Below are 24,642 nucleotides of genomic sequence, written 5' to 3'. Positions count from 1 at the left end.
TGCTTTTGAGATGGGTACTATTGTGGTTTAGACTGGGACAGTGTTATATTCTACAGACAGGGCGTGGTGCTATACTCACTACTCGTCTCATGCTACGTGTGCGAATTTGACTTTAATCCCCTTACATCACCAACCATAGCCTGAGTGCCCTGTTGCCAACAGAGTGGAATCTGTATACCCCTGAGTAAATCACCAGATCTACACTCAATACATTAAATTATACTGTCTTGTCCGAGGTAAACAACTTTAAAGATATACATTTCATTAGAATATAACAACTGTGAATACAGAAATAGCAATGAATACAGAAGTAAACTCAACCGTTGCTAATATTAGCATAGGTGATGTTTATGGTATAAATCTGATATTGCACATATAATTTGAGGGGAATAATGGACAAGGACTTTGGACAGTGATCTCCAAGATGACAGGCATTCTGTACCATGTGACTTACAGCCATCCCACATCACATCTTACATGACCTGTATATCTCTTTACTTTTTTTGCACCTTCCATGACAAGATGGCTGTTGCACTATGGGACAGGACTGTCTGTACCCTCGGTCTGTGTCTGTATGAATAATAGAGGAAGACCAGCAGGCTGATATCTTTGCTGCGTCACCGATGCTGAGGGGAAGAACAAAGAGGGGAGGGAAGGGGATGAGAGAGAGGAGCAGCAGGCAGCTGATGAGAGAGAGATCTTATAGAAAAACTCTATGCAGCAGATAACGCAGGACAAGCTGACTGACTGAAACAACCATGTTTTCGCCCTGGATCCTTTCCCTTCAGCTCATCCTGTTTCCTCTCTTCTGGAGAGGCATCTATACAAGTAAATACAGATTCTGGATTTTATATGTATCAGCTTTGTAGACAGCTCTTTCTGCTTGGCTGGTTGTGATGTGACCTTGTAGCCAGTGGAACAAGTGTGGCTGAGAGTCTTAGCTGCAGCAGTACATCTGCAAATGTGCATTAGATTTCAGTAACTGCATTGGTATTGGTGTATTCAATATGCTTCTAATCCTTCAGTATTATGTATCAGGAGGACATTGGACCAATAATAGGGTCTGTGGTATGGATCACCAGAGATGCCATTTTTTTCCGTTACTGAGATAATTTTTCATTACTGGTGGTGTGCTGCTGGCAATGACTTTGAAGTGTGTATTGTAAGCACCCTGTGCTTTACATGACGACCCTTTGTGGCAGTTAACTGCTTAAATGTCAGTTGTATGTCATATACAGTGGGCTCCAAAATGACTAGCACAAACAATACTTTAAAAAATATAAACAATATAATTATAGAGATAAACTCAAAATACCAACATGTGAGAAATACTGTACTTTATTAATGTTTCAATGGAACAAACCAAAATCATTCAATTATTTAATACAAAATACATTTCACCAAAATCAAGGTTTCATAATTATTGGCACTCCTCGTTTAGTACTTATTGCAACCACCACTGGCAAGGATAACAGCAAGAGGTCTTTTCCTGTAATGTTTGACAAGGTTAAGGAACACATTTGGAGGGATTTTGGACCATTCCTCTATGCAGATCCTTTCTAGAGCATTCACATTCTTGGGTTTGCGCTTATGAACTGCCCTCTTCCACTCAGCCCACAGGTTTTTGATTGGATTGAGGTCCGGCTGAGATGGCCATGGCAGGACATTGATTTTGTTGTCACAGAACCATTTCTGTGTGGATCTTGAGGTATGTTTCGGGTCATTGTCTTGTTGGAAAGTCCACCTACGGTCAAGTCCCAGCCTTCTGACAGAGGCAACCAGATTGTCAGCCAAAATGTCCTGATACTTGGTAGAATTCATTATGCCATCAATCTTAACCAGTGCCCCTGGACCTCTGGAATTAAAACAGCCCCAAAACATCACTGACCCCCCTCCATATTTCACCGTGGGTATGAGGTGCCTCTCCTTGTATACATCTCTGTTTCGACGCCAAGATGCTGTATCTGAAACATTCAATTTTGGTCTCATCTGACCTGAGCACCTTCTTCCAGTCATAATTTAAATGACATTTGGCTCCAAGCACTTGTTTCTGCGTCTTGGGGTCAGAAATTGCTTTCTTCTGGCAACCCTTCCAAAGGGCCTGTGGAAGTGGAGGTGGCGTCTGATGGTGCGTTTTGAAACCTGGTGACCCCAAGACGCCACCAAAGCCTGCAATTCTTTCACAGTGATTCTTGGGGATTTTGTTGCTTATCTCACCATCCTCCTCCTGATCCTGGGGGGCAAAATGCATTTGCATCCTCTACCCGTGAGGTTTTCAACTGTTCCATATCTTTTGAATTTTCTAATAATTGCCCTGACAGTGCTCAGTGGTATATTCAATCGTGGATCTTCTTGTAGCCATTACCAGGTTAATGAAGGTCTACGACCATCTGTCTCTTTTTGAACTGCTAGTTCTTTTGTTTTCTTCATGGTGTTGGATGACAGCAGGATACTGCATGTGTGTTACCTCATTTTTATACCCTAGTGAAACTGGAAGTGATGTAATGGCTCAATATGACTTAGATAAACTTAAATAAGTGGAATTTAATTTGTGGTTTAATTTTGGTAGATGTTATTTACAATAATCTTTAAGGGTGCCATTAATTGTGAAACCTGGGTTTGGAGGACATTGATTTTTAATTAAATCAATCAATTATTTTGGTTGGTTCCATTGAAACATTAATAAAGTACAGTATTTCTCACATGTTGGTATTTTGAGTTTCTCTCTATAATTATATTGTTTATATTTGTTTGTGCATTGCCAGTCAGGGGTGCCAGCAATTCTGGAGACACTGTACATTACTGGGTCATTCCACCAAATTGAGTACCTTTTGGGTAGTGTAACTTAGTAAAAAGAAATACCACATGTTCAACTTAATAAAAAACATAATTCATCATCTCAAGAGGTTAAATAACAAATGACTATAGTATGTGCCTATAAAATGCCAAATAAAGGGTGACCGTAACAGGGTTGACGATTGAATCTTAAATTAGCCATCAATCACCTTGTGATAGGGGTAATGGAAGCTTGTTGTGTGCAACAGTGAGTGACAATGGAATATAAGCTTCACAAAAAACATTTTAAATTGCTAAAACATTTCTAGCCTGTTTTTCTATATGTAATAGGGTTGACGTGTTATGCTCAACCCGCTTAGTTTTCCACCACAAAATGGCCAAAAAGTGATTTCTTTAAAAACTATTTCACTATTTGAATGTTTCTTTAGAATTGTCTTTAATTAATGGAATAGTTTCAAAATATTATGAAGGACAGGCGTACACTCACCGGTCAGTTTATTAGGTACACCCATCTGGTTCCGGGTCAGACCACGCTTTGCCACCAGAACAGCCTGAATTCTTATGGGGGATGGATTCTACAAGTCGGAGACGCTCAACAGGCATGTTGGTCAATGCCGACGTGATGGCATCACAAAGTTTCTCCAGATTGTACATCAGTAAACCAACGCTACCAGGATGTACCGTTGACACCAGGTAGGATGGGGTCATGGGCACATGCTGCTCATGCCAAATCCTGACTCTGCCATCAGCCTGACACAACAGGAGCCGGGATTCATCGGACCAGGCAATGTTTTTCCACTCCCCAGTTGTCCTGTGTTGGTAATCGTGTGCCCACTGAAGCCGCTTCTTCTTGTTTTTAGCTGATAGGAGTGGAACCCTGTGTGGTCGTCTGCTGCAATAGCCCATCTATGACAAGGATTAAGGAGTTGTGCGTTCCGAGATGCCGTTCTGCACACCATTGTTGTACTGCGCCGCTATTTGTTTGTTTGTGGCCCACCTATTAGCTTGCAAGATTCTTGCCCTTCTCCTTCGACCGCTTTCATCAACAAGCTGTTTTTGCCCACAGGACTGCCGCTGACTGCCGCTGACTGCCGCTGACTGCATGTTATTCTTTTTTTGTCACATCATTTTCAGGAAACACTAAGACACAGTCGTGTGTGAAAAGCCCAGGAGGGCGGTCGTTTCTGAGGTACTGGATCAAGCATGCCTGGCACTGACGATCATAACACGCTCAAAGTCGCTTAGGTCACTAGTTTTGGCCATTCTAATGTTCAATCGGACAGTAGCTGAATGCCTCGATGCCTGTCTGCCTGCTTTATATAGCAATCCACGGCCATGTGACTCACTGCCTGTAGGAGCGATCTATTTTCGGGAATAGGGTGGTGTAACTAATAAATTGGCTGGTGAGTGTAAATGAATCACTAATAAATAAGTAATCATCTTCAGAAATGACTCTGTAAAAGCAACAAAATAACTAATGGCATAACTAGCGCTTTAAAATGATGGTGAAAACTTGGAGAAATGTTGAGGTTAAGTGGGTTAAAATCTTCTAAGAAGTCACAGAGGGACATATCAAAATGCAGAATTTCATGTTGTTCATGTTAAAAATGTGATTTATTGAATTTTATATGTGGTCTATATTAAATGGCAGAATTATAACAGGCTTTTATAATGCAATATTGGTGCAGAATTTCTACTTAAAATATCAAAGGGATGCAAAATGTGCTCTTTTCGTGGATCAACCCTATCCTTAAGTGTTTAGACTACTGAGCTTTGAAAAAATATGTACATACAGTGCCTTCAGAAAGTATTCACACACCTTAACTATTCCCACATTGTATTGTGTACAAGCCTGCCTTTAAAATGTGTGTCTCTGGCCTACACATAATACCCAATAATGTCAAAGTGGAATTGTTTTTATAAATTAATAAAACATGAAAAGCAGACATTGAATATCACTCTGAGCATGGTAAAGTTATTGCACCTTGGATGGGGTATCTGTACACCCAGTCACTACAAAGATACAGGCGTCCTTCATAATTTAGTTGCTGGAGAGGAAAGATACCACAGAGTGAAAAGAAGGAACCCTGTATAGAATAAAACATATTCCAAAACATGCATCCTGTTTGCAACAAGGCACTAAAGTAAAACCACATTTTATGTCTTGAATAGAAAGCTTTATGTTTGGGACAAATCCAACACAACACATCACTCAGTAACACTCGTCATATCAAACAACATAATGTTTATGTTCATTTCCCTTATAGCAGAAACAAATCCTCCGTTGGTTTTGACAGTTCCAGTCACAACAGTCTTTAAGAGTGCAGTCCTGAAAGGTAACTACTACTAGAGTGTTCTTGTTAAGTCACAAGTTTGTGTCGTTGCTGTACACAATCTCTTTGTGTAGTCGTATAGTGTTACATGCTTAACTCATTCATCTTGTGATACTTTAGAAAATGTTTTGTCTGAAATTCTGGTATATGTTCATCTGTATGTTTTGTGTAAAGTTTACATATCTATTTTAGCTGTATTATAGGGTTGAACAGATGTCTCATTTTAGCTTCTTTCTTTCTATCTGTTTGAAATCCCACCAAAATTCTAAACACAGGTGACAGTCTGGTTGAAAAAGTTGAAATCTTGAAACCCATCGATTTAGAGCTAGCATGTACCTGGACCGGTAATCCAAACAAATTACCAAACATTACCGGGTACTGGCGAAAAGATGGGAGTGAAATTACTAACTCTCGGCTTACTGTACAATTGGAGAATGAACAATATAATCTCAAAAGAGTGTAAGTATGTATTCATTATTCCATCAGGGATAGATAATGTAAATCTGAAATGTAACAGCCCAAATGGACCCAAATGTTAATTATAGAGGTTGGGAGAATATCTTCAGTATCTACTCTCCAAATTAGGCAGCTATGTATTAGAGGTCTTCTCAGGTCCAAAAACTTGGACTTTGACCTTAACTTACCCGAGGACAATCAGATCTGGACCCGAGAACAGTCAGACCCGAACTCTAATGGACCTGACGACAACCAGACCTAGACCCGTACCCTAACGGGTCCAGGTCTAGACCAAACCCAATTGGACCAGAGTGACAAAAAAAAACATGTTTATCAGCTAAGCTGCTCTTCGGGTTAACGAATAGGTCTTTATATGTTGGCTAGGCCTTCTATAAATAAATATGCTATAGGCTATGCAGAGCGGGTCCATTCAGGTCCACTCGAGTTTATCAGCTGTAGTTACATAGACCCAAGATTAGGTCTGGGACCCGATGACAATCAAACAGGGCACGACCTGGACCAGAGGGAAAAGTTTGGGTCCCGGGTCAGGTCTCGCCTATTCCGGTTCGGGTGGACCCGTGAAGACCTCTACTATGTATTACTTTGTGCAAATACACTTTTGGTACGTCAGGACTTGGTTATATTTCACTACTGAAGCAGTTAAAATTAAACACTTAGCCTCAGTTATATTGTATCCCAGAGTAGTTGGTTCCTTGACTCACCAGCCCATGGCCAGAGGTCAGAGGCCATGCTTTGCCAACATCTTCTAATGATGTGCCTAATTGACATTTGACAGCAAATGTTTCTTAGACTGACAAAACAATTATATTTTCCCAAGACATGTGTAAGTGAAAATGAAGCTATGACTATATATTTTACAGATTCAGAATTACTGGGGATACCCTTGGGAACTACTCATGCATCTTTAGTGATACCGACGAGGCAAAAATCGATTTCAATGTGGCAGGTACAGTATGTTATATGACATAAGTCAATGCATACACCATATTTCACATTCTCTAGTCTCATGCATGCCATGTATTGCTACAGGCATGTCAAGTTAGGCTACATGTTCTCTGTCATCCAATACTACACGTATGTTTTTATTAAATAAAAAGTATAGTGACGTGATCATTCACAACATTACAAGGATGCACAGAAATGGACTAAAACCCCATCTGTGCAAGGCCCTGGCAATTTGTATTGAATAATGAAGTGTGCCTATAGATAGCATTTTGATCTCGATACTGGTCCCTTTCTTTTCCTCCAGCCCCAGAGATGGATGATAAGAAGGACAAGCCGATTGTTGCGTATGTGGGTGACTCTGTTGCGATGGCCTGTAAAACCAAGCTTCCCCCTAACACTTGGCTTTGGTACAGAGCAAACGGAACCGAGCAGGTGAGAAGGTTGCCCAAATGTAATCAATGTGTAAAGGGAGACGCCATCAACATTAGTTATTAACTACATATTGTAACCTAAGATGTTTTTATTTCATTCAACTTACAGTTGACCATTAATAAATCATATGTTATTTCATTTGACAGTTATGACAATTATCAATAGTACCACTTTGTGTTAGAGGCTTCGTGCCATTGTTTTCTTTTGGTTTCAGGAACTCATCAATGCAACTACAGACCCCCTTCGTTACAAGATCAGTGTGGATGGAAACACAACCAAGCTCACTGTGATGAACCTGACAGAGGAGGACTCTGGTGTCTATGTCTGCAGTGCCATATATAACATCAAGGCCAGTGTGAGCCGGGTGGAAGTTCGGGTCATCACCTTCATGGAGCCTCTGAAACCCTTCATAGCCATCGTGGCTGAGGTGATCATCCTGGTCCTCCTCATTCTGCTCTATGAGAGGTGGAGCTCACAGAGGAGCAGTCACTCGCCCACAGGTAATAACATACACACTGCTTTGCATACAGCTCTGTGTAGCACATCGGGATGTGGGGAACTTACTACTCGGCCTGAAGCGTGCCAGCGAACAGCTAGCTTTTCGTGTTTTGCGCGACTGGTAAGACACTTTGGGACGCGGTCACGTGTCACATGCAAGTCGAATCAGGAGGAAGCGATACTCGCTAAGCAAGCAGCTGTGTATACAGCTTTGCAGTAGCTTTCAGGGCCATTGTTTTATCCTTCATGTACAATGTGTTCTTTACAACATGAAGGTCATCCTTTGTATAAAACTAAACTCACATTTTCTTATTCTCAGAAAATGGGGTGCATGCTGAACCAACACATACATTGTGAGTATTTTTTAAGCTAATCATACCTTACTCAAGAGAATTGTATTGTTTGACTGATTCTTACAGTGACATTACTTTGCACAAGCGGTATCTTTTCAAGACTATGATGTTCTTTTTAACTTCTGCTATTTTAGGACAAGGGGAGGTAATAATGGAATGGATGAGAATACCACAACGAGACAACGAAAGATTTAAACCGATACAGCATCAACAGGGTAAATAAACTATAAGAAATGTTCCTAGTGCTAAGTTTTGTTTTCTGAGTGTCGCTGAAACCATTTCTTATTCATAAATCAATAGCACGTTTTTAAAATAAATTTAAAAGTAGTTTCATAACCTTACTCAACAACAAAATGTATTATGGCAAACTGTTGCAGGAACACCTTTTCCACAAAAACAAGGACATCCACTACCAAAGACAAAATGTCCCCCTTTCTGAATGTGTCAACTGAGACATATTAGAAAAATATTTGTTTTATTTTTGGGTCAATAATTATAATGCAACAATATATTTTTTCTGCATTTTGACATAATTGATCTTTATATTTGTCCATGTTTCAGTCAACATCATACTACCAGTACCTATGAGGTTGTGTCAATAGCAGTGATATCTGAGCACAGTGTGTTGCTTGGTTCGGTTGGTGAGATCGCTTGAGAGGCCTTCACTTTTGCCTAACAGGATATGCGTGCCTATGGTTTGACATAAATGCCAATGTCTTCTTGTTTGACAAGTCTTCTTATTCTTGCACTCTTCTAGCCTAACTACACTTATCAATTACATATGGTAGTTGGTGTGCAGTGCCTTGTACTTTGACAAACAAGTCAATTCTCTGCTTTGCTGATATAATTAATCCCTTGAAGTCCCCATATGATGTTTATTTTACATTATCTGTCAGTGTTAAAGCAGTGTGCCTTTAATATACATTTTAAAATGCTATATTATTGTTGTCCTAACTCAGATGAAACTTTCCTGTTGTATGTGAATGGTAAATAAAAATCCTAATGATGAATCATCTTTGTCAGTATCTCTGATAAATGGTTGTGCCAAATACATTTATAACTAACTCATTTATCTGTGCAGTTTTTCATAGGAGAAAATTAAGCAGAGTGGGCAGAACAAGCAAGGAGGTGGGCAGAGCCAAGGACAAGCTACCGAGATCCTATTTGCGCGTTCTGGCATTTATTTGCATATTTCCGTTAGGGAACTTTGGCAAAGGGTCACATTTACAAAACTTATTGCACTCTGTAACAGATTCTAGTTTTGGGAAAAGATAACTAATTGAAATCGAGCTTTTCTTCTTCTATGAGAAAAATCAGCAGAACGCCAGCCCAGTTCCATCTCGCTCCATACTCTCCCACTGGGCTTCCTCTCCTCACCATATTTGGTGAGGGGTGGAAATTCCAACCGGATCCTTCAGATTTATACATCCGGTGAAACATCAGTCTCCTTGTTCCATCTGTGGTTGTGACGTTTGTCCACATTGACTAAGCGACACCTAGTGACAAACAGCAGAACACCGGAAGCAGGGTTTTCAACAATCACTGAAGCGGGGTACGAGCCAATCTTTCCCCATTGAAACAGCCTGGTATGGAGGTCCTGGATGGCAGGGAGCTCAACCCGTGATGTACTGGGCCGTAGGCACGCACTACCCTCCACAGTGCCTTGCGGTTAGATGCCGAGCAGTTGCCATACCAAAACGTGATGCAGCCAGTCAAGATGCTCACAATGGTGCCACTGTATAACTTTTTGAATAACTGAGGGGCCCATGCCAAATCTTTTCAGCCTCCTGAGGGGGAAGAGGCATTGTTGTGGCCACTTCACAACTATGTTGGTGTGTTTGAACCATGATAGGTCCTTAGTGTTGTGGACACCAATCAACCCTGTATGCAACTGTTTTTACTTTCCACATGAATACATTCTGCCAGATCATACCAGAGATACACACACCGTACATACATATACACTGCACATGGTCAGTGTACATGAATTGACATTTGCCACTGTTGAATCCAAATGGAAACAATTCAACAAAAACACTTATTTCACCCTGCATACACCATCTCTCCATGTCCACCTGACCTGCCCAGTAGGAACCAGACCAGGAGCTTGAGGACCCTGTAATCCAGCCCAACCACAACACCATGCTTCATTTCATACAGATGAATACTGTCTGTCCCCCAGCACAAGTTCTTCCTCGGGTTCACAGCATCCGTCTCATGGACAGGGCCAGGGAGTTGAGCTGGTAACAGAAGAAAGAGAAGTACTGGCCAATAGTGGGACACAAAGGACCTGGCCACATCCTCATGGTTCCAGAAACCTGATGATGTTTTGTTCAAGTTTACAAAATGTCCATTAACAACAATTGATGTTATTCACAACTAAAATGTATCATTAATAAATGTATTCAAGAGCAGGCAGAAAACAGCTGAATGGTCAAATGAATTAAAAGTTACTGACGCTTAGGGTGGTAAGGTGAATAACACCTGATATTCAAGTAATGACTACACACCATGATACAAGGCTTGTGAATAGACTGGCAATGCCATGAGCTCTCAGGTAGAACTCAATCTGGTCAGTCAGATTCAGTTAAGCCATTTTGTCCCTGCGATACCTATCAGGGACCAGGTGGAACTGGGTGTGGCCATAACAGCCTGGGTCAGGAAACTTGGCTCCTGGGAAAGCAGAGAGAAAAATAACCACGTTGAAATAGACACCGACACAAAATACTTTGAAACTACTACCACCAACACTAGTGGAAACAATGAAGCACCCCCTATGAGAATAACAAAGTAAATGACTAAAGCGGAAACAGACCGGTTGCAGGCTGGCGCAAACATATTGATCAATATAACTAGATTAACAACCAAAACTTTGTAACACTCACTTAACATCCAGCTCCATTATTACCTGTTAAGATGTTGTTCTCATACTGTCTCCTGAATAGGGAAGCAGGTCTGGGGTAAACTTTAATTAGGAAACTATTCGCACTCAAATGTAGGTCTAATTCCATGCCCCAAAAACAGTTAGCCAAAACCCAGCTTGACGTCAATGTTTGACATATGATAATAGCTAGCTCTCGAAACCCCTGGGCGGCATTCTGCCTTCTCCCTACAGTCCCAGCCATTACCTTCGCCCACAAGCTATCGCTTGCGACGCGGCTTTCGAAACCTTATGGACCTCACCTTTCGTCAGCGAGAAATAATCCTTCAAATAACATTATACACTTATTGAAGTAGTTTAGCACAGATCCATGCAGGTTATTGAAATTCGGTCTTAGTATTAACGATATGGTCGCTTCTAAACACAAGTCATTTTTTAAAATGAATTAATGACTGTAAAGTCAACATTGCGGGCGCCGCCAAGGTTGTCGCTAAAGACAGTAGGTTCTTCTTCTGTGCGTGTCGTCCAACATCCTCAAACGCGGAATATCGCCTCTATGTGGAGGTTGAAATACTATTCGAGTGAAAATAATGTCTGGGCCACTGGAAACTGTATGCTATAAATGGAATGGTTATTCTAATCTAAAAGGTCATGTTTACAACATTTTACACCAATCATGTAACGCACGATTCTGAACTAATGTATAGCTATGCATTTTCGCAGGCACAATGTTTCAGGACAAGTGTTTGCCATTCACGCCCTGCATACCGAACTGATGTAGCTATTCTGAGAATAAACCGAATTGTTTTAATCTTAGTCGTCAGCATTTGTTTAATGACGGAGATGATCATGGGCAAATGTGTCCTCCAGGTGGCACAGTAGTGCCTACTCACCAAGTGGTTGGCATTGTTAGAATGGTTCATTGACGTTTTCCAGTTGACAGTGCTGCACTGCCACAGCAGTGTTTGCGCTGTTCGGCAGACATTTTTATCAAGGCCAGTTCGGGAGCCGAAGTCTACACCCCTTCGTCCGTGATTGGTCAAGTGTAGGGAGTCTTTGTCGTCATTCAACGAAATACGATTCGTTTTCATGCACATGTTTCCCATAGAGAAATAATGCACATCTTAGTTATATGTACAATTGCGCGCCTAAGATCTCCTCGGCAGTTATTTTAGATGAATTCGGACTATTTTGAGGATTTCCGTTATTTTACAAGGTAAATTGACTGAGAACACGTTCTCATTTGCAGCAACGACCTGGGGAATAGTTACAGGGGAGAGGAGGGGGATTAATGTGCAAATTGTAAACTGGGGATTATTTGGTGACCTTGAGGGCCAGATTGGGAATTTAGCCAGGACACGGGGGTTAACACCCCTACTCTTACGATAAGTGCCATGGGATCTTTAATGACCTCAGAGAGTCAGGACACCCATTTAACATCCCCCTGGGGAATTTGGATACTTTTTTAGACCAGAGGAAAGAGTGCCTCCTACTGGCCCTCCAACTCCCCTTCCTGTAGTATTTGGTCTCCCATCCAGGAACTAACCAGGACCAACCCTGCTTAGCTTCAGAAGCAAGCCAGCAGTGGTATGCAGGGCGGTATGCTGATTACTGGCAACAGCGTCTCAACATGGACAAACAGTAGGGTAGTTGGGGTAACTATCCCCACTCGGAACAATGTCTAATTGCTGAGACAAAACAAGCAACGTTTGGCAAAAAAAATAGTATATGGGTGAAGGTCATGCATAGGTAAATAAATTATAAAGGAAATAAATGTCACCATTAATATCTGCACTATGAGGAGATTCCATGTAAAGTCCCTCTTTTTAACTCACCTGCACATTAATTTTCATTGTTGTTCCTTTTCCAAACAATACATTATGTACAATTACACAAAATATTATTTGTATAATGCAAGATTTTACATCCCAGCATATAAGGTGACATTCAGGAGCAAAAGGTTTTCAATAGTTGTTTTTTATTCCCATAAAACATTTTTTTTTGTCTAGAATATTGGAATAGAATATAACTAATAACATTAAATAACATCAGAAATAACATCTATTAAGAATAAGTTAACTAATTAACTTAGTGTGACATTGATTTGGCAACTCTTATGCTCTGCTATTGTGGCCGATGTGAAAAGGCTAGCTAGTTAGAGGTGGTGCGCGCTAATAGTGTTTCAGTCGGTGACGTCACTCGCTCTGAGACCTAGAAGTAGTTGTTCCCCTTGCTCTGCAAGGGCTGTGGCTTTTGTGGAGCGATGGGTAATGATGCTTCGTGAGTGACTGTGGTTGATGTGTGCAGAGGGTCCCAGGTTCGAGCCCGGGTCAGGGCGAGGGGATGGATGAAAGTTATACTGTTACATTGATGCTGTTGACCCGGATCACTGATTGCTGCGGAAAAGGAGGAGGTCAAAAGGGGGGTGAGTGTAACCGATGTGAAATGGCTAGCTAGTTAGAGGTGGTGCACGCTAATAGTGTTTCAGTTGGTGACGTCACTCGCTCTAAGACGTAGAGGGACGAGGAGAGGGGCGGAAGCTACACTATTACACAATTCTAATTTCTACATAGGACACAAATAAAACTATCCCCAGGACAATTGGAGCACAACTAATGAGCCCACCTCCTGCACTGCTCACACCCAATCCAGTCCCCACCTGTGACTGAAAATGGGGAGAGATGCCAATTGAAAAGCTGTCTTTTAAAAATGTAGCTAGCTATCTATCATTTGGAAAGTATTCAGACCCATTTACTTTTTCCACATTACAGCCTTACTCTAAAATGGATTACATTCTTTTTTTCATCAATCTAAAGACAATACCACATAATTACAAAGCAAAAACAGGTTTTTAGAAATGTTTGCAAATGTATTTACATAAGTATTCAGACCCTTTGCTATGAGACTCTAAATTGAGCTCAGGTGTATCCTGTTTCCGTTGGTCATCCTTGAGATGTTTCTACAACTTTATTGGAGTCCATCTGTGGTAAATTCAATTGATTGAACATTATTTGGAAAGGCACACACCTATCTGTATAAGGTCCTACAGCTGACAGTGCATTTCAGAGCAAAAACCAAGCTATGAGGTTGAAGGAATTGTCCGTAGAGCTCTGAGACAGAATTGTGTCGAGCTACAGATCTGGGAAAGGGTACCAAAAAATGTCTGCAGCACACAGTGGCCTCCATCATTCTTAAATGGAAGAAATGTGGAACCACCAAGACTCTTTTCATAGCTGGCCGCCAGAACAAACTGAGAAATCACAGGAGAAGAACCAGATGGTCACTCCGACAGAGCTCCAGAGTTCCTCTGTGGAGATGGGAGAACCTTCCAGAAGGACAACCATCTCTTCAGATCCCACCAAGCATGGCCTTATGGTAGAGCGGCCAGACGGAAGCCACTCCTCAGTAAAAGGTACGACTGCCCTCTTGAAGTTTGCCAAAAGGCATCTAAAGACTCTCAGACCATGAGACACAAGATTCTCTGGGCTGATGAAACCTGAATGCCAAATGTTACGTCTGGAGGAAACTTGGAACCATCCCTACGGTGAAGCATGGTGGTGGCAGCATCATGCTGTGGGGATGTTTTTCAGCGGCAGGGACTGGGAGACTAGTTAGGATTGGGGGAAACAGGAAAGTAGCAAAGTACAGAGTGATCCTTGATGAAACCTGCTCCAGAGCGCTCAGGACTTCAGACTGGGGTGACGGTTCACCTTCCAACAGGATAACAACCCTAAACACACAGCCAAGACAACACTGGAGTGGCTTCAGGACAAGTCTCTGAATGTCCTTGAGAGGCCCATCCAGATCCCGGACTTGAACCCGATCTAACATCTCTGGAGAGACCTGATAATAGCTGTGCATCGACTCTCCCCATCCCACCTGACAAAGATTGAGAGGATCTGCAGAGAAGAATGTGATAAACTCCCAAAAAACAAGTGTGCCGAGTTTGTAGTGCCATACCCAAGAAGACTCGAGGCTGTAATCGCTGCCAAAGGTGCTTCAACAAAGTACTGAGTAAAGAGTCTGAATAATGATGTACAGTGGGAAGAAAAGTATGTGAACCCTTTAGAATTACCTGGATTTCTGCATAAATTGGTCATAAAAATGTTATCTGTTCTTCATCTAAGTCACAACAATAGACAAACACAGTCTGCTTAAACTAATAACACACAAACAATTATAATTTTTCATGTCTTTATTGAACACACCGTGGAAACATTCACAGTGCCGGTTGGAAAATGTATGTGAACCCTTGGATTGGGCATCCAGCCAGGGCGGATTGTGGCAGCTCAGCGCGCTTGGTCTCCGGTGCTCCGTTTCGGACAAGGTATTCTGTGCCGGCTCTGCTCACTGTGTCTCTGGTGCGCTGGGACTGGTTAGTTTGTCCTATGCCTGCGCTCCGCCCGTGCCAGTTTAAAGTGGGCATTGAGCCAAATGGAGAGGTGCGAGTGGTAAGCACCAGATCTCCAGTGCTCCCCCACAGCCTGGTTCATCCGGTGCCTCCTCTACGCACAGGCCTCCTGTAGGTCTCCCCAGCCTGGTGGGGGCCCTGTGGCTGCCCCACCCACCAGGCTGTCTCTGCGTCTCATCCCTCCAGAGGCGCCCTTCAGTCCGGAGCTTCCAGCGATGCTCTTCAGTCCGGAGCCTCCAGAGGCACCCTTCAATCCGGAGCTTCCAGCGACGCTCCTCAGTCTGGAGCTTCCAGCAACGCTCTTCAGTCCGGAGCCTCCAGAGGCGCCCTTCAGTCCGGAGCTTCCAGTGACGCTCTCCAGTCCGGAACCTCCAGTGTCGCCCTCCAGTCCGGAGCCTCTCCAGTCCAGAGCCTCCAGAGGCGCCCTCCAGTCCGGAGCCTCCAGAGGCGCCCTTCAGTCCGGAGCTTCCAGCGATGCTCTTCAGTCCGGAGCCTCCAGAGGTCCGGAGCTTCCAGTGACGCTCTCCAGTCCGGAGCCTCCAGTGTCGCCCTCCAGTCCGGAGCCTCCAGAGGCGCCCTTCAGTCTGGAGCTTCCAGCGACGCTCTTCAGTCCGGGGCCTCCAGAGGCGCCCTTCAGTCCGGAGCTTCCAGCGACGCTCTCCAGTCCGGAGCCTCCAGTGTCGCCCTCCAGTCCAGAGCCTCCAGAGGCGCCCTCCAGTCCGGAGCCTCCAGCGACGCTCTCCAGTCCGGAGCTCCCAACAAGGTTTCCCAGTCCGGGGCCCACAACGAGGGTGCCCAGTCCGGGGCCCACAATAAGGGTGCCCAGTCCGGGGCCCACAACGAGGGTGCCCAGTCCGGGGCCCACAATAAGGGCGCCCAGTCCGGGGCCCGCTACGAGGGTCCCCAGTCCAGGGTCGGCGGCGAGGGTCCCCGCTCTAGAGGGTCTTACGTTCCTCAGCAGAGCCGCCACCGCGGAGAAATGCCCACCCAGACCCTCCCCTATAGGTTCAGGTTTTGCTGCCGGAGTCCGCACCTTTGGGGGTGGGGTACTGTCACACCCTGACCTTAGAGAGTTTTTTATGTCTCTATTATGGTTTGGTCAGGGTGTGATTTGGGTGGGCATTCTATGTTCTTTTTTCTATGTTTTTGTATTTCTTTGTTTTGGCCGGGTATGGTTCTCAATCAGAACAGGTGTCTATCGTTGTCTCTGATTGGGAGCAATACTTAGGTAGCTTTTTCCCACATGGTTTTTGTGGGTAGTTATTTTCTGTTTAGTGTTTTCTGCACCTGACAGGACTGTTTTGGTTTCGTTTATTTTTCTTTGTTATTTTGTTATAGTGTTCAGTTACAATAAAAAGGCATGAAAACTTACCACACTGCGCTTTGGTCCGATTCCTCTTCTTCAGACGACGACTCCCATTACACTTCAACAGTGTTTACCAATTCTGGCCCTGGGACATCAATGGTTACTCATTGTAACTATTCAATAGACTAGAAACATGATTTAACTAGTTAAAGGCTGATTTGGAACTCATATATACAGAAACAGAATTTAAATACAGTACACCACACTTCCTATGCATCTTGTAAATACTGTAAAACTGGTTTATCTCAATATCTAATTTCCTTCATTTGCATTGATCTGATAAACACAGGATAGGTGTAGTATTTCATCAAATGAGAGACTTAATTTCAATCAGTAGAGAATGTGAAACACTTTCTTGAAAGAATGTAATTATTCAAGTGTTATAAATACATAATACATGCATTATAAATATTATAATTGTAATATTATAAATACAAGTTCAATCTGTACTTCAATGCACATCTGGTCTGCATTATAAAACAGAGGAAGAAAGAGGATGTGGCGATAGATCTGTAAAATACAGAAAGAGAAAGAGGTATGAACAGAGGAGCACGGAAGGCAGCATATGATTAATGAATCACAAGGCAAACCTAATATTCTCTCAGTTCATCACAATTACATAATAGTGTCTCTAGTGGTGTCTCCTAACCAGCCTTTTGCTCCCAGTCAGTCCAAAGGTTATCTTAAGAGCGGGTAAGGTGGCGATGACAAGACTGGGGGTTGGCTCAGTCAAAACATACCTGCTGACGAGAGACAGATAGAGAGAGATAGCACGTTAAAGCCTTGTTTTTTAAATGTATTCTGACACTGTCAGTCATCATAATTATCAGGAGGTGAAATGCAAAACTGAACTTGGATCATTAACTCCAGGACTACTACATCTCTATCTGTATTTCAATGTAAAGCATCTCTTTAATAATACTTCCTGTTGACCTGACCAAGTGACCTCTCACCTCTGATCATGCTGTGCCCTCTATGTAGCCAGTTCAGATGCGGGAGGGGTTCACCTAGAGGATTTAGGGAGAAGAGGAGAGAGGGATGAAGTGAATGAGAGACTTATTGAGAAAAAAAGGTAGTTAAAGAGACATTGTTCAACAGGAATCTATGTGTGTGGCCTCACCTGGTGTCTACACTAAGTGGCTGCAGAGTACTTTATGCGGGAAAACATGCAGACAGATAAAGACAAACAATATAGCATAGTTATAGAAATAATGAAGGGTCTTATATGCTCCATGGTTGGCCCTCTTGCCTATTCTTTGAAGGTGGAAGGAGCCACATTTATACGCCTGAGCCTGCTTACTGCACAACACAATCCATCAATCAGATTGATACATGACTGTGTAGGTGTGGGTTATAAGTTGTCTAAGTGTTCTACATTTTTTCAATATGGGTGATGAAAGGGGTTCACCTAGGGGTCATGATAGGGGCTGTACCAAATGTTTGATTTATTATAATAATTAATTATGCTTATGTGGAAATTAATAGAATCCTCGGATGGGGCCACAGTGTCTCCTAACCCCTCCTGTCTCAGCCTCCAGTATTTATGCTGCAGTAGTTTGTGTCGGGGGGCTAGGGTCAGTTTGTTATATCTGGAGTACTTCCCCTGTCCTATTCGGTGTCCTGTGTGAATCTAAGTGTGCGTTCTCTAATTCTCTCCTTCTTTCTTTCTCTCTCTCAGAGGACTTGAGCCCTAGGACCATGCCCCAGGACTACCTGACATGATGACTCCTTGCTGTCCCCAGTCCACCTGGCCATACTGCTGCTCCAGTTTCAACTATTCTGCCTTATTATTATTCGACCATGCTGGTCATTTATGAACATTTGAACATCTTGGCCATGTTCTGTTATAATCTCCACCCGGCACAGCCAGAAGAGGACTGGCCACCCCACATATGCTCTCTCTAACTCTCTTTCTTTCTCTCTCTCTCTCGGAGGACCTGAGCCCTAGGACCGTCTGACATGATGACTCCTTCCTGTCCCCAGTCCACCTGACTGTGCTGCTGCTCCAGTTTCAACTGTTCTGCCTTATTATTATTCGACCATGCTGGTCATTTATGAACATTTGAACATCTTGGCCATGTTCTGTTATAATCTCCACCCGGCACAGCCAGAAGAGGACTGGCCACCCCACATAGCCTGGTTCCTCTCTAGGTTTCTTCCTAGGTTTTGGCCTTTCTAGGGAGTTTTTCCTAGCCACCGTGCTTCTACACCTGCATTGCTTGCTGTTTGGGGTTTTAGGCTGGGTTTCTGTACAGCACTTTGAGATATCAGCTGATGTACGAAGGGCTATATAAATAAAATTTGATTTGAATAGACGGGGATGGGTTATAAGAAAAGCTGATACAAATCGCGCTGAAGGTGATACTGGCGCATTTCTGGTATCTCTTAATCCCATTGTTTATTCAATTTGTGTGGTTCTTTTCAGGACTCAAGAGGAATGGGAGTATAACCAGACTCACCCACCCTCACTAGCATTCCAGGAACCTTAGGAGTTGTTTCTCCCCTTTAGAAGGCCATCCCTGGGATCAAATGGATCCAGGGGATTTGCCTAATCTATTTAATTTCAGAGGAGAATATTATGATTAAAGCTGTGAGACTAATTAGTCTCAAAGGGGGAAATGAAAGAGGTTCACCTAGGGGTCATGATAGGGGCTGTACCAAATGTTTGATGTATTATAATAATTTATTATGCTTAAGTTGTATTAATAGAAGGGGAGGGGTCATAAGACCTCCTTACATTTGTAGGGTCCTAGACTACAAATTAACAATATATATATATTCATTATAGAGGTTTAGTATTAGTCCACAGTTGTTTTCTAGACTCTGCCTCGTATAGAGACCCCTCTGAGAAATGTGTGACTGAGACAGAACTCTGCAGGGGAGTGTAGGAGATAAGAGACTAGTCAGACATTCCACAATAAATCAACTTTGGGGAGTTGACATTTATTGCCTAGGCCTTAGAAACACTGGAACTATTGTATCTCTCTTGCAAGTTTATGTAGCTGTGAATGCATGGGCTTGGTCTGAAGCGTAGAAGGTAATGACGTGTACAGTGACATCACAAGGGCTGGACTTCGGGTTTAATAAAATAACTTGGGACCTTTTAAATGTTGCAGAACTTACTCGGAAACATGCGTTATGTTCCTGTTGTCAACTTCTGTCTGCAATTGCATTAATAAAGGTTTTTGAATGATTTAATTAAAGATATTGTCAAAATGCTAATTTCACCAATGAGCCAATGAATGACAAGGAATAAGGAAACAAACCCCAACAGTGACTTAAAATAGCCTGTTTTGTTTCTGTACAGACATCACACCATTACCTAAACAGTACCCTCACCCGAGAAGCAGAAATCAAAGGGAAAGAAACTGGGAATTGAATAACTGCAGTTGACATAGCTAAGTAAATGGAAGAGCCGTTGGTTGTGCATAGTGTAGTCTATGGTGTTGCCAGGGAACAGCACCCTCTTCAAAGAAGTAGGAGGTGAAGATCTCCCGCACACAGATTGCCTCTCTTCCTGCGTTGTTCGACCCCATCCTTGAAACATCCTGCAGAGCAGCAGACTTCTCCTCTGGCACACGGCGACGAGCTGCAGATCCCCTCCTGGTCCTCGTGTCCATTCGTATGAAGTTATGCAGGACACAGATCGCCTTCACACGCCTGAATTCCCCAGGAGGCAGTCCGAGATGGCCCTGGTCACCCAATCTGGCAGTGCTCTACACGGTAACTGTTGGCAATCTTTTTGAAGGGATCTCCAGTTAAAAGGTATCTGTAGGAATATGGAAGATAATGTCATTATTTGACTTTTACATCACTAGGTCATTGTGGATTACTAAAGTATAATATCCCTTATAACAAATCATGATATCATTGGATAGATAGATGCATGTGCACACACGTGTGTGTAGAGTCCCACCTGTTCTGAGCGCCACACTTTTAGGTTAAAAAAAAATACAATATATATATTTCTTTATTGAGTTAATAAAGCCGCATAAAAACATGGTCTATTTTTGCTTTCTTGAGTAAGGCAGCTCCAAAATGCAGATATTTCAGCCTAGCTTAGTGCTTTCTGTGGTGGTGGGGCTAGCCAGCAGAAAATACAGAGCGTTGTGCCTGATTGGCTCAGTTTTCTGTCACTCATGGGACAGTACATCATCCCCAATTCTAAGGTTAGAGCTCCAAAAAAAATTCCCTTGGGTTCTGCCATGGAGTTATATTAGAAGTGCCCATCCAAGAAGGCTCAAGGTCATTGGCCACAGAATGACATCAAATCACGTTATATCTACAGTAGCTTTGATAGGACTGATCATGTCAACATCTTACTTTCAAAATCTTAGCTAGCAGTCATTATCAGTTGTCATCTAGTCGACAATCTACTTGCAAATCCACACTCGCCCCCTTTTGCCCTCCTCCTTTACTGCAGCAACCAGTGATCCGGGTCAACAGCATCAATACAACAGTATAGCTTCCGTCCCTCTCCTCACCCCTACCTGGGCTGGAACCAGGGACCCTCTGCACACATCAACAACAGCCACCCTCGAAGCATCGTTACCCATTGCACCACAAAAGCCACGGCCCTTGAAGAGCAAGGGGAACAACTGCTTCAAGGTCTCAGATGGAGTGATGTCACCGATTGAAACGCTATTAGCGCGCACCACCACTAACTAGCTAGCCATTTCACATCGGTTACATATGCTGCTACATAAATGATGTACTATGCAAGGGAGAAATGTATACTGTAGCTAAGAAAGTAATACAAAGTGCATGTTGTGTAGTAAGCTGTTGGTAGCCCATGTGCCTCACCCTAATAATTTGATCTATTTTCCCCTCTTAATTTTGTCTACTGTTCTAACATGGTGGTGCTCAAATAGCCCATAACCTGTTTTACAGAAACGTAATCATCGAATATTGTAAGAGCTTTCATTGTCTGTTTATATGCCCCATTTATTTTGACTTGTTGTACAGGGAGAACACTGTAATAACGGCCAATGCTCTGAATTCTGTCGCTGTGTAACGTCTGCTTCCAACTCCCACTCTCAAACAGTAGATTCCCTGATAGCAGCTCACTTTCCAGCCCACTTTCCAGCTCACACTCTCAAAGACATAGATCCCCTGAACACAGCTCACTCTCCAGATCCCAATTACCTGAATTCCGATCACCTGTTCATGATGAATAGTTATGATCACACACTATTTAGTTTAGTTCTTTGCACCTCATCATTGTGAGCTATTGTTTGTTTCTATTCGGAGCGCTGTTTTTCCTGTAATGTAATCCTCCCGTGCAATATCATTTTTGCCTGTCTCACTAACGATGCCTTTTGCCTATTCCCTGCCTGTACCTTAGCCTTTCGTATTTCCTGTTATCAAGCTATTGCCTGATCTCCCGGACGACGTTACTAGCCTTTTCCCTGCCTGTACTGTTGCCTTTTTGGACCCCCTGTGTATGACCTTCTGCCTGCCCCTGGACCCAGCTACCTGCCTCCTCCTGTGGTCCTTTACAAATAAACACCTGCTGCGCCCTGCGCTTGAAACCTGCTCTCTGTCTCCCATCGTGTTCATCACACACTGTACGTTTCAAAAGTGCTGAACAACTAGTTAGTTATTGACTACGTCCGTCGGCGCTTTCTCATGAATGTCTTAATCGAAATTATGGATTGCCTCTTATCCGCTTGTCGTCCCCTTATGCCATAGTTTGTACATCTTAATTGTCATTAGAAAACACATTTGTCTAAGCAAGTCTGCCATATCAGCTATGTTTTTGTGTGTAGTGGCTTTTCTGGCGTGCATCACAATTTTGGGGGCTTTGCCCCACCAAGAGTTACATGCTAAAATCGCCACTGGTAGCATGTGACAATAGCAGGATCATATCAAGGATAGCATCACAAATGAATACATAAATACCACTTGAAGCTTGAAGATGAGTTGATCATTTGAATCAGCTGTGTCGTGCTGTGGCAAAAACAACAATGTGCACCTCTTTGAGTCCCCAGGACTAAGAACCACTGCTCTTCATTGGGACCTCTTCGTCTGCAGACAGGCTTTCACAGCTCTCTGTATCTGAGGACCAAAGAACTCACAAGAAACATCATCACTTATGACTTCATCATACTCAAATTAGACTGCACTGAATATTATGTTACTATTATCTCCGTCATCACTTCTATGGACTGAAACTACACAAAATAACTATCCTATCCAGAATAGCCTACTCTCTCACTTTGACAGCTAGCTAGCTACCTACAAATGCATTTGGAGTTTTTTTTTTTACAGTGATAAATACATCAAGATACCTAGCTAATATGAAGTTAGGCAGCTGGTGATATTTAATGCATCATTTTATTTTTTACATTTTCAAAATGTATTTACTTGCTTGAATAGGTTCTCCCAGCCATATGGACGATTCAGCCATGTGGACGATTGGAAACAGGGCAACAAAGTGTGTTTGTCACCAGAGCATTTTAAAGCATATTATTATTGACCTGTGAATAAATTCCTGAAATTGAGAAAGGATTAAACTATTTACCCATTTAATAGCCAGACCTTCATACAATTTGCTATGCTGAATTATTGACGCACAATCAAACGTGCTATATGCTGCCAGCACGCCCACAACCGAGCCACTCTGGGAAATATACCGTGTGCTAGTGAACACCTTTTCTCCTTTTTAAGTTCATTAACGTCCATTTCAATCTTCTTGACTGTCCCTTTTAGCTTGTTTGTTTGTTTTGTAGGCTCGCCTACAATTATTTTATATCTTTACTGATTAGTTCAAGTATTCCCAGTTTGTCATTGATTGATTTTAACAGATTCCCGGTGGTGAAAAGCTTAAGTCGTCTGTATCCATCGAGGACTCACGTTTTCTTTTGGAGATTGGTTCTCCTTGTTTACTCTCCGTCATGTTTGGGTTTTGCTTGTTTTCCTAATATTTGTCGATACATTTCTCTAGCCATATGATTTGTTTTGTGTCGTTATCCAGATTGAATGTTATTACCCACCAGTACTTGAAGTGCTAATATTCAAAGATATTGAATACTACGTTTTTATCTTGAGGTGATCTGCACTGCTGTGTTCAGTCTGCTATCTTTGATATGTTGATTCATGTAATTGTACAGTTTTCCTGTATGTACTTTTTTAAATAAACAAAAATATTTTGAATGTTTTTTTTATTTTTTATTAATTAAAGAAATTTTTGGGGGGAGATGTCACAAGCAGGACCCAATTTCATAGACAAGTCTGGCCTATATATAGTTGTTGCTATGTACAATTTTGATATTGTAGCCCTGTTAATATTTCTGGCATATCTCCAGACTTGCTGCGGCAATGATAAGTGAGGGCAGGTGTGGTGTGACTGGTGGTATGACTAAATGACCTTGGTGCCCAGAATAACTGGAGCACGTGGTTGAACTCTCACCTGCATTTACTCAAACACCATGTCCAGCTTCAGATTATTGCAGTTCTCACGTCATACAATCCAACACCCCTCAAGACACAACATAAGACTGATACTTTGATCTAAAATACAGAATTTAACCACTGGAAATTAAATACGGGTCAATAACAATATATATTAATCTTAGAAAACAACTTAGTTGACATTAATTTGTTACACTTATTTCAATGCAGAGGTGTTTCACATTACAACAAGTTGTTGTTGCACAATGTTTGTTCCACAGATTAAAGATCTGTGTATGTGTGTCAAAGTCTCCTCTTTTCTCATAAACTTTCAGAAGTTATCTTGCTATATCGATTCATGTTACATCCCCATGATTTAGACCTGATAAGGGCTGACACAATAGCTTGCTTTAGTCCAGTCAAAATTATCAGTGTCTTGAGCTAAAGTGATGGTTTTACTTCATATTCTTAGAATCAGAAATATGTTTCTCATGAAATGTGTCTTAAAACTGTTTAACATTCACGTAAACATTCACAGCAATGTCAACACAGGCTTAACCTAGATCCATAGGCTGTAATGTAGTCTGCTACCCCCCACACAACCTCCTTGTCAGTTTCCAGCACCTACTGCTGCAGAAGGTAACCTTTGTTCAAGTCTACTGGTCCATTGTTAACTAGCTATTTGACCCTCAGGTGTGGGGGAAATTACGTAAGAGTACATACAGACCTGAGTTGGATAGTACTGTTCCCCATACATA

The 24,642-nt window shown here is 42.4% G+C and overlaps 1 protein-coding gene and 2 long non-coding RNA genes across 6 annotated transcripts; 1 reads left to right on the top strand and 2 right to left on the bottom strand.

Moving 5' to 3' along the window:
- Positions 1–502: 502 nt before the first annotated feature.
- Positions 503–8,845, top strand: emb (embigin). 3 transcript variants are annotated; one of them, XM_035735631.2, is made up of 9 exons: positions 509–828; positions 5,064–5,132; positions 5,405–5,588; positions 6,467–6,552; positions 6,856–6,983; positions 7,198–7,483; positions 7,801–7,834; positions 7,969–8,049; positions 8,212–8,845. In XM_035735631.2, exons 1-8 carry the CDS (start codon positions 759–761, stop codon positions 8,027–8,029), a joined length of 918 nt encoding a protein of 305 aa, XP_035591524.1. In that variant the 5' UTR covers positions 509–758; the 3' UTR covers positions 8,030–8,049; positions 8,212–8,845. The 3 variants fall into 3 exon arrangements, with proteins under 3 accessions (XP_052334571.1, XP_035591524.1, XP_052334569.1); XM_052478611.1 differs by having other exon boundaries at positions 503–828; positions 5,067–5,132; positions 7,969–8,845; XM_052478609.1 differs by having other exon boundaries at positions 513–828; positions 7,969–8,845.
- Positions 8,846–8,992: 147 nt separating this feature from the next.
- On the bottom strand, positions 8,993–11,580 carry LOC118358142 (uncharacterized). 2 transcript variants are annotated; one of them, XR_004820433.2, is made up of 3 exons: positions 10,743–11,580; positions 10,345–10,507; positions 8,993–10,152 (listed from the first exon to the last, which is right to left on the bottom strand). It is a non-coding gene; the product is annotated as an uncharacterized LOC118358142 (long non-coding RNA). The 2 variants fall into 2 exon arrangements; XR_004820432.2 differs by having other exon boundaries at positions 8,993–10,074; positions 10,743–11,560.
- A 7,834-nt stretch (positions 11,581–19,414) lies between these two features.
- LOC118358140 (uncharacterized) lies at positions 19,415–24,444 on the bottom strand. Its single transcript, XR_004820431.2, has 2 exons — positions 22,467–24,444; positions 19,415–20,261 (listed from the first exon to the last, which is right to left on the bottom strand). It is a non-coding gene; the product is annotated as an uncharacterized LOC118358140 (long non-coding RNA).
- Positions 24,445–24,642: the final 198 nt, after the last annotated feature.

Source organism: Oncorhynchus keta, chromosome 25, assembly GCF_023373465.1.
Source record: "Oncorhynchus keta strain PuntledgeMale-10-30-2019 chromosome 25, Oket_V2, whole genome shotgun sequence".
Classification (NCBI taxonomy): Eukaryota; Metazoa; Chordata; class Actinopteri; order Salmoniformes; family Salmonidae; genus Oncorhynchus; species Oncorhynchus keta.
The sequence above is the reverse complement of the archived record's forward strand: the minus strand, read 5'-3'. Positions and strand labels throughout refer to the sequence as shown.